The 21,783-nt window shown below is 35.7% G+C and overlaps 1 protein-coding gene across 1 annotated transcript; it reads right to left on the bottom strand.

Moving 5' to 3' along the window:
* Positions 1-6,917: 6,917 nt before the first annotated feature.
* Positions 6,918-15,519, bottom strand: LOC123549612 (uncharacterized). Its single transcript, XM_053545157.1, has 3 exons — positions 15,470-15,519; positions 11,839-12,227; positions 6,918-9,020 (listed from the first exon to the last, which is right to left on the bottom strand). Exons 2-3 carry the CDS (start codon positions 12,189-12,191, stop codon positions 7,658-7,660), a joined length of 1,716 nt encoding a protein of 571 aa, XP_053401132.1. The 5' UTR covers positions 12,192-12,227; positions 15,470-15,519; the 3' UTR covers positions 6,918-7,657.
* Positions 15,520-21,783: the final 6,264 nt, after the last annotated feature.

The raw sequence follows: 21,783 nt of genomic DNA, 5'->3' as shown, positions 1-21,783 counted from the left end.
ACCTTTCAGCCATAATTATTTCGGATAACAGTGTATTATTCAAAATCTCACAAATGCAAAAAGACTATTAACACAGACCTATTTCTCAGACGTACATATAGGAAAACCCTGATGTATTTTTTAAGCTGCGCTACTATATTTTATCTATTGTATCAGAATAAGGACATATTGCAATCGAAATAATGTATAGGAAAATCGTGTTTTATTTAAATGTACTCAAAATCGGGTAAACGTCGCCAGAAAAGTTCGCTCGGTCTGCGCTCTCGTGAAATTATTCCGCGGATTTCCTGTATAAATAATGTAAAAACACGGCTAAAAAAGGTAAAGTTTCTTGTTTAACGTGGGTAGTCGACCCCACCTGGAATAGATGGAACAACATTTCCAGCCGAGCCCACGACAGCCGTCATATTTACCTCCCCAGCATCCAGTCTAGGCCGATACTGCTGGAAACAGTATCAATTTAAGTAAATCACCCAGCACTGAACACTAGTCGGGATATCAGCCGCGACCGGGAATCGAACCCGGATCGCTGGTGTTGTAGTCCAACCTGCTAACCACTGCGCCACTGACTCCCTGTCAGGTTTTCCTATAGATTATTTCTTAATTGAAAAAAAGGTTGTCTTTCTCATTTTCAAACACTAATTTATTCATTAAGAACGTGAGTGACTAATTATAAATGTGTGTTGCTATTTACACGTGTATAAGTGAAAAGCTGTGCTAGCTGGCTTTGACATTAAAATCAGATCTAAAAATCGTATCTAAATAATTCTTAAATCCAGTAATTTTATAAAGAAGCTTGAAGTTTGAACATTTTGCCATGTCCAAGTGAATGATTATGATTATCAGAGTTGTTATTCACACCTAATTTATCACAATTTAAATGCAAATGGTTTAGGGGGCACGACCCCACAGGCCCGGCCTTAGATCCGAACCCGTATAAAAAGAAAAAAAATACCTACACCGTATTACGCAAGGGCCTCAATGAACATTAACTTATATCAAATATTTATCCTAAAATTTCATGACAATAACAGTATCCTCCATAATAGTATGTGTATATATTAGCTTACAGCTAACCCGCCACTTTCGTACTCGAAATTATCTCCGCTGTAATACTGTGTGGAGTTATCAAAATTGGGGAAAAAACGTCAAAACGACAGCGCGCTCCATTATTCGGCGATTTGACAGTAAAATGAATATATGTCTCAATAAGAGACCTCTTCTTTAAAAGGAATATACACCAGGGCATAATTCTGTCAAATACAAAATAGTTATTGGGATTGTTACCACACATGCAGATGATGATGGTAAAGATATATTTTGAGTTTCAATTCATTATCTTATAAAGTACCAATATTATTTCTGGAAAACAAAGTTTGTCAAATAATTTAAGTATGAAAGGGGCATAATTTGGTCAAAAATACAAATCAGAGTTATGGGAATTGTTACCACACATGCAGATGATGATGATAAAGATACAGTTTAAGTTTCAGGTCTTTATCTTATACTGTACTAAAGTTATATCCAGGAAGTGAAGATTGCCAAAAACTAAGTATGAAAGGGGCATTATTCTGTCAAAAATACAATTAGAGTTATGGAGATTGTAACCACATGATTATAAAGAAATATCTTTAATTTCAAGTCATTATTTTTTTAAGTATCAAAGTTATGTCTATAAATGAAGCTTTCGAGAAAAAAAATAACATGAAAATAATTCCAAGTATAACAATTTTGTGACCTGGTCCTTGGGTATAATGGGCCCAGCCCCTGCATATACTTTGTTTGTATGCTGGACAATATTTATGTGAACTTACAGTAAGATATAACCAATAGTAACAAAGATATGACAGAAAAACAAAGATTGCCGAAAAACTTTAACCTTAAAAATAACCTAATTATAACACCCCGGTGACCTTGACCTTGTATATAATGGACCCAGTCCCTGCACATACTTTGTTTGTATGCTGGACAATGTTTATGTGAAGTTACAGTAAGATATAAGCAATAGTAACAAAGATATGACAGAGAAACAAAGGTGACCGAAAAACTTCAACCAAGAAAGCTCACGCCGACACCGACACCGACACCGACACCGGGGCGAGTAGAATAGCCCCAATTTTCTCTGAATAGTGGAGATAAAATGTACTTATCACTCTAGTAAGAAATTGCTTTGATACAAAATGAGAAAATACTTAAAATGTAGGTGAGGGGCAGAAGTAATTAGTTTGATATTCGAATTTTGTCTATTGATATTTTGTTATGTAACAAAATGGTATTCGGCCGAAATATACAAACAGTCTTAAACTTATACTTTCTAGTTGTTTTGGCATATTTTTGCATGCAGTTATATTGGTTTCAGTTTAGTAATTTTTGTGCGCAGGTCAACTAACGGAAGACGCCGACACGAAAATCGACGAATTAGTTATTTGTCGTGTTTTTGTGTTGGCAGGAGTGTTTTCGTGTCGACGGGGTGAAATCAAGACAACGTACGAAAAATAAGTGGCGCCAACACGACATATTCGTACCCGCCAACACGAAAACTAAAAGATAGGTCGTGTTGTTTTTGTATAAAATGTGTCGAGTTTTCGTGCTGTCGCCTCGCCAACACACCAAAATGGCAATAATCAACCACCATATGTACGTCATAATTTTCAATGGAAAACTAGGGCGAATGTAAATGTTATGCAACACACATTGTTTGTACGTCATAATTATTACGTGATAACGTCAAATGTCAAAGCAGACCCTTCATAAAACAGGCAAAGATTTGTTGATATCCTCAGAAATGTAGAGAATATCCTTGATAACGTGTTAAAGTCGAAATTACATATCTAACTTGGACAGTCACTGTCATGCACATTATTATATAACGAGGGCTAATTCGCTCGCATCTGAACTCTAATGCTTTAATTCAACGACAGATCTCTAAATGAAATAAATGTATACTATTTCTCAAATAAACCACCATATATGTACTTCCTGTTTACTGTCTTAAATAACACATTTTCATCCAGGATGGCTGGGTCTGATCAAAAGACAATAAATCAACCTGCTATAGTTACCTGCACTTTTAATGATATATGCTTTTATTTTAGGAATACAACAGAACATATGAACGTCAATTATTAGTATAATTCATATTGTAACAAATAAAAAGTATAATTAGTAAAATTTAACAATGAAAAGTAAAAAAGCGATGGACATAATGGAATACAGTACACTTAGCAAAAATTTTAATCGGCCGCTTTAACTCGCATATTTTAGAGGATATTTTTTTCATAATATTTTGCAACATAATATTTTGCTGCAAAATTATTACTTGCAACATAGGATCATATTATTTGTGACAGATCTCGTTTGTTTTAAAACAGATCGAATGGATAAAATCTATTTTCCTTCACTATGCTGCATACGAATGTCATATTAGATTGATTATAATAATGATTTGCAAGGTTTACTGTCTATGGCGTGGCTATCACCACTTCTGCAATTCTGTCATATAATCAACTTGTCGGGACATGTTAAAGCCATTTGTATGTTGCGAAGTTCAAAGTGATTCCATTTACATAATAGTGAAAACCACTTGAAATGATTTAGAGATGCCCAGTTATTAGAATGAACACACAATATTTCTTATCCTATTGAAGTGTTCGTCATTCTCTTCTCTTTACAAAGATATAATCAAAGGCCTGAATGGCCTGAGTCGGCTAATGATTGATGTACTGACAGTATAGTCTACCAGTTTCAGTTTGTTTTTAGTTTTTTTCTTAAAATTTCGTAACACAGCTCGATATTTACCCAAAATATTATATCCGGACACGATTACACTTTTCTCCAGTTTGAACAATATATTTTACAAATTGTGATGATACGAAGACATTTAGCAGCAACTGGCAGTATCTGACATTGAAGTTTACGGTTAAATTACCTCTTATTTAAATCTTTTCATAAAAATGTTGTTTCGTTTCGCCAAACATAGACGATCTACTTTCGATTTCAAAAACTACAAGAAATTACAATTTAATGTTTCGCCGATTTGTTTATTTCTCGAAAAATAAGAATTAAAATCATTTTTAATATCAGTAGTACATAAACAAACCAGTAAGAGCTTCTTCTTCCGATAATTTATCCGTTTACTGACTGCAAAATTCAACCCACGCAAAGTTTATAGAAATCATACGATGCGTGTTTACGTTCAATGTGGGAGAATTAAGGCTGATCGGCTATGTTACCTAACGCATCCAGACGATTCAGATTTGTTTTTAAAAAAGCATTGTGTACGTTTCTGTAATTTTATATACGTTTTTATACGCTTAGAAAGTATTAGACATGCGTATTTGCATTATTTCTATACGTAATTTACGCTAATACGCATCTTATCTGGAGCCCTGCTGGAACTATTTTTTGTATTTCGCTGGATGTTACCCAAGCTTTGTAAGCCTGCGCAATTCTTAAAATGCACATTTATGCTTAATGAGTTACATTCGAGAATTGCACAATTACAAGTCATAAATATGACAGATTACATCGTATATTGGTCATAGCAAAGGGAATTGACACAACTTAACTTCATTCATGCAGTGAACTGTTTGAAGTTTGAGAAATCTAATGGAACTACATCCCTTCACTGTGTTATTTGGTCCATTTAGAGAATCGTTGGATAGCAAGGACTCGTCAAAAGGCTTTCAGCCTTTAGCCGACTCAAAAATTATTTATCTAAAACGAAGAACTAAAGGTCCATTACTAAAACCCGAAGGAGTATTTTATGAAAACCAGAGTTTGTAGCTGAGACTTCCTATTTACTGAAAATATGGCCCACTGCATCGGATCTGACCAAATAGTCACGAATATGTTCAAGAATAACTAACAAATAAACAAAAAATGCAAAAAATTTTGCCTATGTCAAACCGAAAGTATGTTTTCCGACTGCTTACGAACCCGTCGAGCATCTTCGGATTTTTTCAGAAGAATCCTCCGAAACGAGGCTATAATTTATAAATAGCTGCAAAATATATTATATGCCCAAACGATAACGTGATTTGTACAAACTTAGCACATGGAATTCAACAATTTTATAACTCACAAAACCTTCATGAAAATCATTCTTATAATACAGGTAATAAACAATTATACTACAAGTTTGCGGGAGGACAATTCAGGCCCTTCCCGAATAAAAGTGTTTTTACAACTTCGTCTGCAAACTTTTTCAGTTAATCTCTTTTCAGTATAGTTTTAAGAATATAAATGAATAACTGTCGAAACAAAATGTGATTGAAATTTACCTAAATACACTGATTTATGTACATATGGCTACATTAATTTAATAAGATTTTAGATATTAAACACATTGTCTTGGCCTAATATATGTCACTGTCAATTTTAAACATAAATTTTGTACATTTCATATTTTTCGTGCAAGTCGTGTATAATTACCATCATGGAAATACAGTTATTTTGTCGCGCGTCTTTAAACGGATATTCGTTTGAAACAATTTTAAAATCACGTGATCCCGAAGAATTTCCGACCGATTACGAAAAAAAAGAATAACATGAAAGTAGGACAAAATGACCCCCCATGTCAGTCTAAGAAAATACAGAAACAATCATTTGTTTCTCTGTTTTTGTGTTAATTTCAAGGGAATATTGCACGATTATCATAATGTTTAGTACTATATTATAAAATGTGTAGTCTTTTGTTTAAGATTTATGTCTATTTATTTGTCTTTATTTTGCACCTTAATGCTTCCCTTGGCGAGAAAAAAATACCACTATCAGTCTCTGTTAACGGCATACAGTTACCAAATAAAATAAGCAAAAACCTGTGATACGTATCTTATTCTTTCCCCTGTAGTCACTTTATTCATAATTTGAGAATATTTATTATCCTATTGAAGTATTCTACAGACCATAAATGTTTTATATATGTTTTCATTTTGAAATTATTTTAATGTCTTCATGCTTCCCTAGACGTTTAAAAGTTGGTGATTTTTGTATTATTTTTTTATTTGCACGTGTCCGTGGTATTTCCGAACGCGTGTGGAAACGCACGAACAGTTAAGCTGTCGATGATACAGAAAGAGCTGGTTGTTACAACAGAGTATTATTATCAATTGGTAATTCTTACTGCATGCATCAATATAAAAGAAAAAAGAAAGAAAGGTAGAGAGAAGAGAGAACTTGAAGAGGGAAATGTACAAAGTAATCTTATCAAATAAAAAAATATAAGAAGATAAAACAACATTAAACTTTTACCATAACTTAACTAAATCAACTTTAAACTAGAGCTGCTTTTGAGAAAAGCGCATGTCTCCCATGTCTGCCTAATCATCTAAATTGTAAGTCAGTCTTTATACCGGCGAGATATGACCATTTTGTGTCGATTCGCCGTAAAACCCAACTCACTCACTCAGTCTTTATATACTGTTTATTCACTACAGATATACCTTTGAAGAGTGAAAAGGCTGATTTTGGGTAATTCAATAACCGTAATTCTGAAATGCCTGGGCGATTTGGCTAGTTAATGAACTTGGCCTAGGAGTTATGGTCAAAAACATTTGGTTCAAGTTTGGTAAAGATAAGATGAGAACTTTTCGACCTAGAGCACGGACGAAAGCAAAAAGGCGAATTTTCGGTAATTCAATGCCAACAACTCCAATGTGCCTGGACCGACTTGGCTAGTTATTAAACTTGACCGAGGACTTAAAAAGGCCGATTTTCGGTAATTCAAGGACCATAATTCCGAAGTGCCTGGGCTGATTTGGCTAGTTATCAAAGCTGGACGAGGACTTATGGTCAAACACATGTTGTTCAAGTTTGGTGAAGATCGGATGAGAAATGTTCGACATAGAGCGCGGACAAAATTTGTGACAGACAGGCAGGCAGCCAGGCACGCCGGCACGCACGCACACACGCGCACACACGCACACACAGAAGTAAGTCAATATGTCTCCCACACCACTGTGTGGTGCGAGACATAAGGCTGATTTTGGGTAATTCAAGAGCCATAATTCCGATGTGGCTTGGCCGATTTGGTTAGTTATCGAACTTGGCCGAGAACTTATTGTCAATTACATTTTGTTCAAGTTTGGTGAAGATCGGGTGGGAAATGTTTGACTTAGAGCGCGTACAAAAGTGAAAAGGCTGACTTTTGGTAATTTAAGGGTCATAATTCCGAGTGCCTGGGCCGATTTAGCTAGTTGTCAAACTTGACACATTTTGTTTAAGTTTGGTGAAGATCGGGTGGGAAAAGTAAATCGATATGTCTCCAACACCACCTTGTGGTGGGAGACATAACACAGGAATAACGGCATCAAATATTAAAAGTCTATCTATACATGCAATACCAGCTAACAATCTGTTACAGTTTCTTGGTATTGTAACGCTGACTTAGTTACTAGGGATTCTTCACTCCCTGTTCATGCGCTTTCAGTTCAGCTAGACCCTAACTGCAATCACTTTAAATCACGGTGATGTTGCTAGACAAAAGATCTGCTACAAACAAACCGATCACTTGAAATGCCCATTTTTGTTTTGTTTCAGATTCATATTCTCACTTTCATCAAGAAAAGCAACTTTGTTCGCTTACCACTTCCGACTGGTAATAGGTGTATTTTTACAGATTACCTAAACACTTTTTCATAAGCCTTTCAACAGGACGTCAAATGCTGAGCTCTATCACCGAAATATTGTTGCTTATAGAACCGACAACTAGTTTACGTTTTTTACTATCGTAACACAATGACTTAGAATACTTGATGCCCTGGTCAGAAGCTATTAATTCACCCAGATATTTGCCGTCACTTCCAAACATCATGATATTATGCGATGACCATCCTGCTACAAACACAATGCCATAATCGGATTTGCACGCAGCTCTTATCTGTTTGAGCTTTGGTTCTGTCAGCATCATTTTTACATTCTCACTCGTGTCGAGACAAACAACTCTGCTACCCAAGTCTGACACATACACGGATGATTTATTACTGGCAATTGGGATAACACATGTCGATGATGCTGATTTGAAAAACTGTTTCCCGGATGAATCATCCTTAAGGGTCTTCAACAGCGTGCCAGATTTGCAGTAAATGTCTGCCCCATATCCATTATAACTCCATATTGTATCAGCAAACATGACAAATCCGATATATATACCGCCTTTAATGTCAAATTGAACTGTTTTTAACATCTGAGCACCAACTGACACAAACTGAACCTTATTATTCCTCAACTTCACAGCCACCTCATTTATGCCAGTGCAACATATTCCCGTCGGACCTGCTTCTATGTCACAGTGATCACTGACTCTGTACTGATCATCAAGTCGCTTAATTTTACTGTTAGCGCAATCTGCCAGAATAATGGTTCCGTCTGAAAGCTGACAGATACCCACAATGTCACACTCTTTCATATCCGAAGATTCCTTTACATTCACTGTACTCATCGACTTAATAGTAGGTGGTATGTTCCAAGTTGACTTCTTCTGATCTACGCTTCTTTCTACTTTCATAAGGGACGTAGCACTCATGATTTGATCGAGCAAAACATCATTCTCTTTGCATGTGATTTTCTTTGATTCAAACTTACAAGTGTCATCAAAAAGGTTTTCAGCAGCAGATAAAATACCTTTTTGTAGCTTTTGCTTCACAAATTGTACGCTTTTATCAAAGGTCCCTGAAGAATTCAGTTGTCGTCTGCAGTTTTCTAACATTGTAATACTTTTAATGACAGTATCCCGCTCATTTGCTAACTCTTGTATAAGACTGGTGTGCAAAGTGTCAACCGTCTTTGTTGTTTCGTCAGCAAGCTTTTCAGCGTGTTGAATAAGCTTTTTTTTTGTTTGCTGTACTTTCAATTGCATCTCCTTATTTTGCTTCTCGACCATTTTGATGTTTTCATCTTTGTTTTGCTTCATCTCAATCATATGCTTCAACGCACTTTCAACTTTTTCTACCATAATCTCGTCTGACTGTGCAGAAAAGCGAGTGACTGCCTCATCAATTTCAAACACATCTGTGCATGACCTAAAAAGTGTACGAGAATATTTAGATAAAAAATTATACAAGGATAATTTGGCTATATAATACACCCGTAAGGGGCCATTACTCCACCAAAACCTGAAACAGGGAGTAACCTGCACTTTATTCTCATGAACCTGACTACAAAGAGTGAATTCAACCCATTCATTTTTTAAAGATTTATGGAACAGACATTGACATTCCGCTGAATTTCAAGACCAAAAGGGACCATAACTCCACAAAAGCTAATGAATTGTTATTGAAATCGATCTTAGCTTGTGTTTAATAATAATTTACCTATCTACTTAAAATGAACTCAATCCATTCATCCTTTAAAGAGTTATCAAATAGACATATTGCAATGTTTTAAGACAAATGGACCATAACCTAGGTAAAAATTAGTTGATTGTGACCAAAATCATCCTCGACTGTAAATGTACCTTATGACTATAAATTTGGGTATAACGTGAAAGAGGAGTTGTGCATAAGGTAGCACGCTCGACTTTTCTCAGTGCTTGACTCTGAATTAGAGCTTGGCCAGTAAAACTTTATAAAACATAAATTAACAAAAAAAATCTAAGTTAAAAGGGACATAACTCTGTCAAAATTCAATCAGAGTTATTGGGATTGTTTCTCCTGCTTTAGACTTTGATAGGTAATATCTATTTTAAGTTTCAAGTCAATAGCTTTGGTAGTAAAAGAGATATTTGATTTTATCAAAAACTTTAACCAAACGCGACGACTTTTTCTTCGAAACGTCGAGCTAAAAATGGACGGGCACATCAACATGGTAACTACAGTATACCACACCGGCGGTATAATCACAAATTATCGCCGTTACATAAAGGAAATAACACTATATATCAAATTTATTGAAGTAAACTAGGATCAACAATGACAGAATTAAACGAAAGTTGAAAATCATTGCACTCCTTTCTAACGAAATATAAAAAAAGAATATTTATAGCTGTCATATATCTATGTTTCAATACCAAGACAGAAATTTACACATTGTTATAGATTCTCTACTTTGCATGAAGTACGTTAAAGGTTGAGTTTTAAAGTGCGCATGCGCACGGATACGTCTGAAGTTAATACATGAACGTGTACAAGTGCGTTTGAGAACTTACTTTACAAAGTGATACGTAACGTCTGCTATTATTGTGTGATCTGTCAGAGTGGTCTTGTACAAATAAACTCACAGGAAGATGAGTACAGTATCGGCCTGATGACGATAAATGTCTCGATCACAAAACTGGCAACCAAAAGGTCAGGAGTTCGATCTGAATCAATAGGGTAGGTAAGGGTAAAGTTAAACCTTATTTAGCGTCGCATTTAATCCGCATATAAGCCACAAAGCTGTTGTGCAAAAAAAAACATGGTATCCAGCTCGGTTACTTTGAGAGACCGGATCAGTAACGTATAATCTCGGATCAAATTGAACGGATTTGATGACTTCTGGTAAGAATGTTTTTCTGTAATTTAGAAATAAGTGTTAATGACGCCATACAGTGGAAGATGTGCTCCAGACACTGCGGAATACTCGTCGTCCAAGAAATTCATTTACGACAACAACATGTTACAAGAGAGATAACATGAAAGTGATAATATTGTACTTTTTCTGAAGAACTTTCTGGAAATAATGTGTTTCTGAGACGTTGTTTACCTGGTATTTTTTGCATGATTTCCCGTAGTAATTGAGTAAAGGGCTTAGATTTGGTTGAAAATGAATTGCAACCAGTATTTCGCAGTGTCGGGAGTATACCGTCATTGACACTAATTTCTAAATAACAGAAAATAATGAATTTCTTACACATGATCCCCATACAGGTTCTATTTGATCCGAGATCATACGTTACTGATCCGCACATAAAATGGACTCTTTACCATTAAGCAATTGAAGCGGCAGGGGTTGTTAGATATTAGCGGATAACAAAACTGCACTATTAAAGAATCTGCGAAAACTCGCCACACATGCACATTAAACAATGTAAGTTTTTGTTTATTTTGGGTTTAACGCCGTTTTTCAACAGTATTTCAAGATTCTGTACCAGTAAAAACCTGTTCTCCGGAAGTAACTGCCAACTTCCCCACATGAATCAGACAAACGATTTCAGACACAATGTCTCTTATCAAATCGTCACGGAGAACATACGTCCCGCCCGAGGATCGAACTCACGACCCGACGCTCTCCGTATTGAGCTAAGCGGGCGGGTTAACAATAAAACGTATCTTATCATAATGGAATACATGACATGCATTTTTTTTTGCTTTTTAGCGCTTGTCGCACTTACGTCCTAAATGTCACGATGTGTTTGACCAATTTGCTTTAAATTATTAAATAAGTTATGGATCTTAGTTAGTTTCCTGCGAAATATTTCCTGTAATCACAAGATTACAAATGATGTACGAATTAGTCTAAAGAAACGATTTTTTTTCAGCTATTTATCCATGGTATCATACGGCTTAGTTTGCCGAACTCGTGGACCTTTATCACATGATAGAACATTATGTAACAATGCTCGTAAAAGTAAATAAATAAAAATGCCAAAGTTGATAAGAAGTATTTGTGCCTAGCACATGTATCATATTTTAAATAAAGTGAATGGGATATGGTTTAACGACGTGATACCGACGCCTCAGAATTAGACGGACATAAGTGGAAAATCATAATTTTCGGCAAAACGAAAAAAAAACCTGTCTATGACAGATACGCCCTTCTAGTTCTATAGCGCATTCTGGGGCGTCGATTAAATTAATTTAATTTATTACAGCATAAAGGTTACATTACTTATTTTAAGTGACAACATGAACTTGCACAAACCTGTGATCTTTAGCAATGCATAGAGCACAGTATACCATATCATGCGAACGGCAGTACATCTCAACATCTCGTTCCGCATGAGCAGCGCATTTGTCGCTTTTCTTCACTACTCCTTCACTGGTATCAAATCTATGTTCGTGTTGCTGGAAATCTTTTTCAAGCAGGTTGTGTTTCTTCGTTGCGGAAACCTTTAGATGATATTTTGTACAAGCTGCACAAAGATATTCTTTACACTCCGGGCAGTATTTCATTGCTTCTTGATTGCTGCCGTCTTCTGCGCACGGTGTGCACGCATACTCAAACTCTACATCAGAACCCCGCACTAAAACATTGAAATCACCTACTTCTGTCATCAGAATATTGTTTTCTGTTATCTTCCCAACTGTATACTGCAGTAAAAAGAACAACATAATATGAATAACATATGCTAGGAACACACACGAAACCAGAAAACTATTATGAACCTAAATGTCTCATCTGAGTGCATTGTTAAGAATTGGACGATAGATATTGCACTGTTAATTAGAGATTTTCTTATCAATTGTTTAGAAGTAGAGGCCACAGCAAATAGTGTGACTATTTAAGAAGAGGTAATAGAACTGAAGCACAAAACTCGCACTCCCTCGCTTCCGCTTAAGCCACATTATCCCAACGGGCCAAAAATACAGCATTAAGTGAATGTTTTAACTTTCCTATAAAGCCATGCAATTGTATGGTTCTGGTAGCTTTTTGACATGTATAGTAACGTAATATGACACCAACAGTAACTGTCTAGGGTAGGTGTATGATATTCTAACAACTACTTTGTGAAATTATTTAAAATCCAAACATAGATTTTTAAGAATAAAATTATTAACTCTTACTTTTAATCACTAGAGAAAATCCATCATCGGTGACACTTTTTGGTGCAGCGATTTAAACTGGGGTTCTATGAAACTATTTCTGCAGGGATGCATTTTAATTTCAATATTTTGTTCCGGAATTCTGTGTACTCCTACTCTGTTGTGAAAAGTTTTCCATATAACCATAGACAGGAAACTGTCCCCATCCCGGACAGCTGATTTCATATAGCATCTAATTGGTTTTTGCAAAAGAGAGTCACCTAGTGATTACTGGTATGTTTATAAGAACAAAATCTTTTTCTAATTACCTATCATGACTAGTTAATTGCAAATCAAATGGCCTTTCACTATTTTGGACAGAGAGTTCTAGTTTATCGAATGAATATCTGACATTTTTTTATCAATTTAAAACGTATCATTGGTGATAAAATAATCTTCCTGCGGACGTTGCAATGATACTGACCCATTGGGTTGAGAAAAGATGTCATCTAAAGCAAGAGACAGACTAATTACGATCGGTCAGGTGAGCTTATCTAATGATAGATTGTAGTTTAACATAAATACTATTACAAGCTATATCTATAAATAGTAGCATATAATTTAGATAGGACAAACCACGATACACGCTAACGGTCTAATGGTGCTACCAAATTTGATTTGAGCAAAACAGCTAATTTTATCATACCAAATCGCCAACCTGATGAGGACCTTAAACCTCTGACCTTGTTCCTGACCAAGTTTGATGAACATCCTTTATTAAGCAGTTCATTGAACGCTTTTCTGTGTTTTGCTGTGAAAGCCCAAGAAATACGTGGCCATAACAGCAAACTTCATGATAAGAAGTTGTTAAAAAAAACTGGAACCATTACAATGGTGCTCTAGACCAAATTTAATGAAGATCCAGCCAGTGGTTCAAGAGAAGAAGTCGTTTTAACTCTTTTCGCCCTTAAAAGGGACCAAGTGCCCCCATCCGAACATATGCGGGATTTGACCTTACAATAATGCTACAAACCAAGTATGACGAAGAACCATCGGGTAGTTCATGAAAAGAAGTCGTTTTAGTGTATTTCTAGCTTAAAATCTAGCAGCCTCTCAAAAATCTCCAACATCGCTGAATGACAGCATTACAGTGATGCTATAGACCATGCTTGACGAAGATCCATGAGCCAGTCCATGAAAAATCGTTTAAAGTTGTGCTTTTTCTCTTTTCAATTATAGTGGCCCCTAATAGGCCAAGAGTCATCATTGAACAAATTTGGAAGAAGACTTTATAATAATGCTAAAAACGAAGTTCAATGAAGATACACCAAGCGGTTCATGTAAAGTAGTTGTTAAAATGCGTTGGCTTTTTTTGTGTGTGTGTGTGTTTTTTGGGTTTATTTTGCTAAGTTTAGCTCTGACATTACAATGGTGCTACAGATCAAGTTTGACGAAAGTAATGTCAGTGGTTCATCAGAAGATTTTTCTATTCTTAACTCTTACGATCTTAAAAGGGGCCAAACAATCCCAGCTGAACAAACATGAGAAAAGACGTACAATGTCATTATGATGCTACAGACCGAGTTTGATGAAGATCCATTAAACAGTATATGTGAAGATGCTGTTTGATACAGACCATCATCAATGAATATCCATCGAGCAGTTCATGAAAAGCAGTTGTTTAAAGGTATGTATATTTTTAGCTCTGGTGGCCCCACGGGTGGCCAATTGCCCCTATTTTAACAAATTTGAGGAGAAGACCATATAATTATGCTACAGATCAAGTTTGATGAAGGTCTATTAAGCGGTTAATAAGAAGAAGTCGTTTAAAGGTTTTTAATATTTTATGCTCATGGTCCAAAGCTAAACTATAAAAAAATGACAGAGGTCCATCCTAGCATGTTACGGACCAAGTTTCGTGTATTTCTAGTCAGTAGTTTTAAAGACGAAGATATTTAAGTACAAATGTTGACACAGGACGCGTGATAATGAATCAGTCCGTAAACGGGCACTGGGCCAACCAACAACACTTTTAGCTTAACCTGAACAAAGTTCAGTTGAGCTAAAAATTACCGAATATACTTTTTTTTTAATTTATACATATATTTAGATCAAGATCTTTTTAATAACATATCGAAATGTCAAACATATCGAATCACACAAAGATAATATTTTCTAATGACCACAGACAATCAGTCATTGTACGTGTGAGCGTTATTGTTAAAAAGCTAAAAAGCCAAATCTACGACTGACTTGAGTAAATATCAGTCAGTTACTGCAAAATGTGTCCTCTGTTAGGTCAAAAAGTAAACATATAAAGCCATTTTGAACTGCAAACAGCATTTTCCTCGCCTAAAAAGCAGCAAAATGCAAAATACGTTCAACCCCCCCCCCCCCCCCCCCCCATCTGAAATATACCGGATCTAGATTACGTTGGCTTCCATGAGTTATACAAGCGGACTAAAATGAAAAATAGCGTAACAGATTTACGGTGTAAACTGCGCAACTAAATGCAAAGTTTTACTTTATCACATTGTGACAATCATAAGAATCTTTTGATATTAAGACTCGTAGATTAACTTTCAGACTTTCGTTATAGTACACATTTAAGGGACATCCGCCATAATCTCCATTATATAGACTGTGCTGTAAACTCTACTGACCTATATTGGTTAAGTGCCACCACTATTAGTCTAAACTGTGCAATGTCGCTCAGCAATAGATAAAACAAATCCTATAAGAGGTATTATAATTTTAACACTTACAACTAAAACGGTAAAAGAAAGTTATAAAGCAGTTTCAGCACTTACTTCAACGATTTTGATCCTCCGACTTTCGTTTTCGCCAACAATATTTTCAACTCTAGTTATGTGCTACTCAGATTTGCCTCTTACTACGTATTGTAAGCCTTACCGAAGCAACATACAACATTACGCTGTCCGCTAAATCTTATTAATTTGAATATTTAAAGAAATCAAGATTATGTCTAGCCAAAATGCATTAGAAAGGCAAGTTTATAACAAATTTTTCTACCCCCTGTTTTACATTGTGCCGAAAACGATAAATGATAGCTTTAATTGCACGGCCCATCAAGGCCGGGCATATAGAAGTGGTTTAAAAGGTGCCATGGGTTCGGATTTGACATTTTTTTCTCTTCGGGTCATGATTTCTGTTAAATTTTCAGAAAATAATGTAATTGATATTATTTGATTCTCTTCCTTCTGGTTTATATTTTGCAATATTTGCAGAATTTGCATTATATTGAATCGGATTTGATCATTTTCAGCCTTTCAAGTTATTCGCACAGGGCCATTCGCGCATGCGGAGTGAAAATTATGTCATTCTTGCTTTACATTTAAGTGTAGTCAGTGTAACGTCTTTTTTTTATTAAAATATTCTGAAGCGGATTTTGTCAATTTTGTTTTTGATAACAATGCATTTTTAGTGCAAATTCACATGCGTTGATCTAAATTTTAGAATAAACCAAACTCATAGCGAGTCACCCTAAGTGATGACCTACTTAACTATCAATAGGAAACATAAATAAATAGCATGCTTTAGAAGACCTTTTGCTAAGTTATGCATTTTAATAGGTTTATGGAGGCGAGTTGCAGTCAAAGTAACATTTCTTAATGCGTATTTATTATGTGAAGTGTTTAAAGACGGAATTGTGCAAACAATAGACCACGTGATTTTTGCGCGAATTTAGGGCCCGAATTTACTACACATACATACAATGATACATGTACATTATGCTACTTTTGGCAGGTGGCGCTGTGTAGGGTTTTTCCAGTTATTAATGAAGCTATATATGAACATATCCCTATGTCCTGCAGTTACTGAAACATTAGGCATAATTTAATTTATTAATTTGAGACCTAGACCTCGTCAGAACTTTTGACTCGGTGTCTTGGAGAGATTTTTTTCTTGTACATACTTCCACAGGCACCAGTATCGGACCTGGGACAAAAAAAAATATGGCCTTGTTTTCATCCTAAATGAAAAATATGTAATGAAATATGAGCCCCCTTCAAAAGATACATATGTCTACTGAAGGCCAGAATCTCGAGAATCGAGCCTGCGAGCAATGGGTTCACTCCTCGGACCGTTGTGAAATGAATTTTCTAGACAATTAAACAAACTACCTATCACATTTTCCCGTATACACTGAGCTACAAAATGAGACCGACCCCAAGTCTCTAGCCCTTCCCGTTCATGAAATATCTATCAGGAAACGAGTGCTTTCCTGCTGAAAGTCCCAGGTAGATAAAAATGCGGCACAAAGAATCGGTACGAATACATAGACTAAAGTATGGTTGTCCGACGAGTATGGCTCAAATTCAATAAAAAATACTAAATAGTATAAATAAATACATAAACAAGGGGCACTCACAATCGTCAGTAGCATCTCAAACACACGATATTGGCGTTTCAAATTTTTCCACGGTCTTTCAATAGAATACTACGCCATTGAACAGAATTCATTAGGTATTTTTAAACGCAATTTCTGATTGGCCAATAGCGACACACCTCCGACAGAATCGCAACGTTTCGCACAAAATTACTCGGATATTATCATATCGGTTTCAATGGCGGTGAATACACTTGAAAGACCAACGGAAAAATAAAAAAGTAAATATCACGTGCAGCAGATGCTACTGACGGTGGTGAGTGGCCATAATTTACATATTTAGTAATACTTGTTATTAATGGCAAATGAATTTGACCCTTGCTAGAATGACAAACATCTTTAGTCCGTGATTTCGTACCGTTTCGTTGTGCCACATTTCTGTCTACCTGGAACGTGCAACAGAAAGGCACTCGTTTTCTGACAGATATTTCATGAAATGGGAGGGCTAGAGACTTGGAGTCGGTCTCATTTTGTAGCTAAATGTACACATGAAATAGTGATAGGTAGTTTGTTCAATTGTCTAGAGAATTTATTTCACAACGGCCCGGGAAGTGAACCCATTGCTCGCAGGCTCGATTCTCGAGATTCTGGCCTTCAGTAGACATATGTATCTTTTGAAGGGGGCTCATACTTCACTACATATTTTTCATTTTGAACTCATTTAGGATGAAAACAAACATATTTTTGTCCCAGGTCCGATACTGGTGCCTGTGCATACTTCCTGATAATAAGAGGCGCGAGGCAGTATAAAGAGATAGATAGTCGAAATAATCCGACGTATACATTTTGTTTTATATTCTGACGGTTATGCTGTGGCTGCAAATGTCAGAAATTAAATAGCAGCTACTCAGCGACAGTAAGCTTGTCTAAAGAGATAGATAAGTTAACAGGTCTAGGATTTCGTTAGTCATAATTTCTATTCCGTCTAAACAGCTGATCGCATGTATTGACATGCTGACGTTTGACAGATCTGACTGAGGCCCGATAGGGGTAGCCGAATTCATAGCGCTATGTATAGATTTAGGATTTAGTATGTTCTGTAAAATTATAGATTGAAAAATCTTTGAATTCATGGAATTTCCATATATGTACTATATATATTTTAAAACGATGAAATCCTAGACCTGTTTCGTAGACACACTATGTACCCGGATAATCCTAACTCTGTTCAGCGACCCTAACTCAGTGCCAACATGGCTGACAGAAAGACGATGTATGTAGTTAATTTCTCCGTCTTTTATGTTAGTATGCAATGTTAGCGTAAAACTTTTGATAGCCATAATACGCTGTATTGATAACATGTTTTGTGTACTAAATATTTCAATCGACAAGTCACATTATGTGGCTGGAATTCATTAAAATGTACTCAAAGAAGTCTTCAAAATGAACATGTTTTATGTTTCTAACTGTTTTGAAGTACCAGAAATTGCAATAAGACCTTACTTATCAACTGTGTTTGTTCCATAAACATCTCTTAGACAATGCTTAACAGTATCAAAGTTTGAAATTCATTTTTATAGCTTAAAATCTGTATTGATTATGAGGTGGGTTTAGATTTGCGGATAATTCCTAACTGGTATAGGAAACAGTGCTGGATAAATATGAACTTAGAATGGATAAACACGTAACCAAACGAAAACATAGCTGTTCGTCTGTGCTTTATTTATGAATTATAGATGCTCGAAGTTCTTTGACCCACCCACCCCTGCAGGGATGTGGGATTCCTATATCCAACTTGTCCAACTCGTGATCTTTTGCCGGCAGACAAGTGCATTTTTCATTCTGTGTGTCTGCGGACAAGCAGAATTTTTCAGGTATAAAATGAGAAAACAAAAAATATCATTTAGATTGTGTGTTGCTTCAAGTGTATGGAGGTGATAAAGATAATTTAATATATGAAACTCGTGATGTACTTGCTGAGAGTCTCTCGATTGCTGCAGTTTTAGAAAAAAAACATGCATCTGTGTCTTTAAATTAAGCATCACTTTCCATGATCTGATTGGTTCTTTGGCTAGGTCTTGCGCACACTGTAACTCGGTGACTACGATAAAAAAATCAGAAACGTAAACAACTTAAAGTATTTCGACAAGTTTGTTAGTAGAATTCCAACTACTGAGACAATAAGTCACTGTCAAAGGAAATATGGGAGCAAGTAGTCAGCTAAATGAATATCAAAAGCACACAGAGATCGCAAGTATGACTAAAAACAAGTCGGAATGTTTTAAGAGTCTTTCTCCGAATTCATCTGGCTTTGTACCATTGCGTGGACAGTGTTTTGGGCATGGCATCAAAAGATGCCGAACCCCGATTTCAGACTTTTATAAACTTAAAGACACAAATATTTTAACAGCTTATTTTTTACCACAGTTACTGTGATATGCTTTTCTTTTCATTGTCCTAAATAAAGAACTCTCCAGTCTATTTGCAGTTTCATGAAGGTTTAATATTACAAAACCGAGCGAGTGAAATTTGACTATGGACAAGTGGATTTTTAAGTGTCCGTGGACAAGTGAAAAATGTGTGGATTTCCATACCCTAGCCCTGTCAGTCCATGATCACTCCTCCCCCGCCCTCCCCCCCCCCTCCACACACACGTACACACTTTTCTTCCCTTCTTACCGTCTGAAAAAATATCGTATTTAATAATTAATCATAAATCTAATCCCATTTAAACAATATCAGCATATTCCATTAGCACCTCTATAAAATCTCTTACACTATAAGATATACAAGATTTGAAAAAAAAAACGCAATTCTTCTGAAACAGTGTGTGTGTGTGTGTGTGAGAGAGAGAGAGAGAGATGGAGGGAGAGAAGGTTGGGGGTTACAGAACTTCGAACATCGGTGGTATTAAATAAGTTCTTATATAATTATATAATCATTTTGACTTTTATATTGAATTATTTTCGAGGGTTTATCCAGATTTTTGCAAACATTGCTATTTGCATAATATTAAAATTATGAAAAAATATTTGACTGTAGTGGGCATACATATAACATCTTGTAAAATTAATGACAAAGTTTGAAGACAATACCGCTTATAAAATAATGTTTACAATAATCAGACCATGTACATGTCAACTCATTCATTTCGATAGAATACTAGTCAGTTAGGTTTATATCCTTCCCGCAATTTCGTGAAAGTTAGGTTTTCATCCATTCCTCATGTAAGCTGAGTTCGGTTTTTATCAACTCGAAGTTAGGTTTTTATCCCTTTTCTCGCTGTCAGTACATTTGAACATGTATTGTGTCAACATGTAGTGGGTTAACAACATAGTGTAAACGGGCCTATAAAGCAGTTTATTTTTGCTTTCAAACAACAAAATAGTGGAGGCATCAATAGCATAATGGCATTTTTTAAGATTTTTTGTAAAATTTTTCATCGAAAAGTTTGCCTTGTTCGTCGGTATTCCACCTGAAAACACAAGGGTTGATACATTTAACATGATACATTTTGAAATAAATACACACTTGATCAATGGAGACAGATATAACAACCGAAACATTCCTTTATACATCGAAATTACACAGAAAACAAAGCTGTATTGGCTTTACATCCGCCATGTTGGCACTGAGTTAGGGTCGCTGAACAGAGTTAAGATTATCCGGGTACATAGTGTGATATACAGCCATTTAATAAATGTAAAGGCTTTTACAGTCTATAAATTTACAGACTGTGTATCTGAAGTCTGTTTTAATTACAATTTAAATCAAAACCACAGGTTTAAACCTATTTTCCTTAATTCTGCGTGGATAAATGAAAGATTTTTTGCATTTTTCTGCCAATATGGATCACTCAGAATTTTCGGAAAATATGAAAAAAATAGTGATCGATCTGTTTGAAATTGTCCTATTTGTTTTTTTTCTATGCAGTTTATAACTGGAAGGTTTCTTTTAACGTGGGGTCTTTGATTTCATAAAACAAGTTTTCTGGAATATTGTGTTAAAACAGATTGGGCTAATTCCCTTGACATCTGAATTTTATTAGCTTTGTTTGATATGTAATGCATTTGTAGTGCCAGTTGAATATTCACATGCGTGGATCTAAATTGTAGAATAAACCAAAGTCCAAGCAAGTCACCCAAAGTGATGAAGTGTGTGAAGTTGGCGAGAAGTTCGACATTCGACATTGAACATTGGATAAAAGAACGACATTGAACATTTAAAGCGTTAAGTTGGCCATAAGTTAAACATTCGACCTTGAACATTCGATTTCAGAATGACATTGACCATTTGAATCATAAACAACTTTGGACATTCGAATCCAAAACGACATTGGACATTCGATACCAAAACGACATTGGATGTTCGAACACAGAACGACATTGGACATTCGAATCCAAAACAACATTGGATATTCGATTTCAGAACGACATTGGACATTCGAATTATGAACGACATGGGACATTCGATACCAGAACGACATTGTACATTCTATTTCAGAACGACATTGGACATTCGAACCCAGAACGACATTGAAAATTCGAACCCAGAACGACATAAGACATTCGAACCCGGAACGACATCGGACATTCGAATCCAAAACAACATTGGACATCCGATTTCAGAACGATATTGGACATTCGATTTATGAACGACATGGGACATTCGATACAAGAACGACATTGTACATTCTATTTCAGAACGACATTGGACGTTCGAACACAGAACGACATTGGACATTCGAATCCAAAACAACATTGGACATTCGAT

The sequence above is a fragment of the Mercenaria mercenaria genome, chromosome 6, assembly GCF_021730395.1.
Source record: "Mercenaria mercenaria strain notata chromosome 6, MADL_Memer_1, whole genome shotgun sequence".
Lineage (NCBI taxonomy): Eukaryota > Metazoa > Mollusca > Bivalvia > Venerida > Veneridae > Mercenaria > Mercenaria mercenaria.
Note: the sequence above shows the minus strand (reverse complement) of the source record. Positions and strands in the feature narration are given on the sequence as shown.

Excerpts from the sequence above, each read along its gene's own strand:
- LOC123549612 (XM_053545157.1), bottom strand. The coding sequence starts at position 12,191 with ATGACAGAAGTAGGTGATTTCAATGTTTTAGTGCGGGGTTCTGATGTA. Across the intron at positions 9,021-11,838 it reads TGCATTGCTAAAGATCACAG|GTCATGCACAGATGTGTTTG; the intron begins GTTTGTGCAAGT and ends TACACTTTTTAG.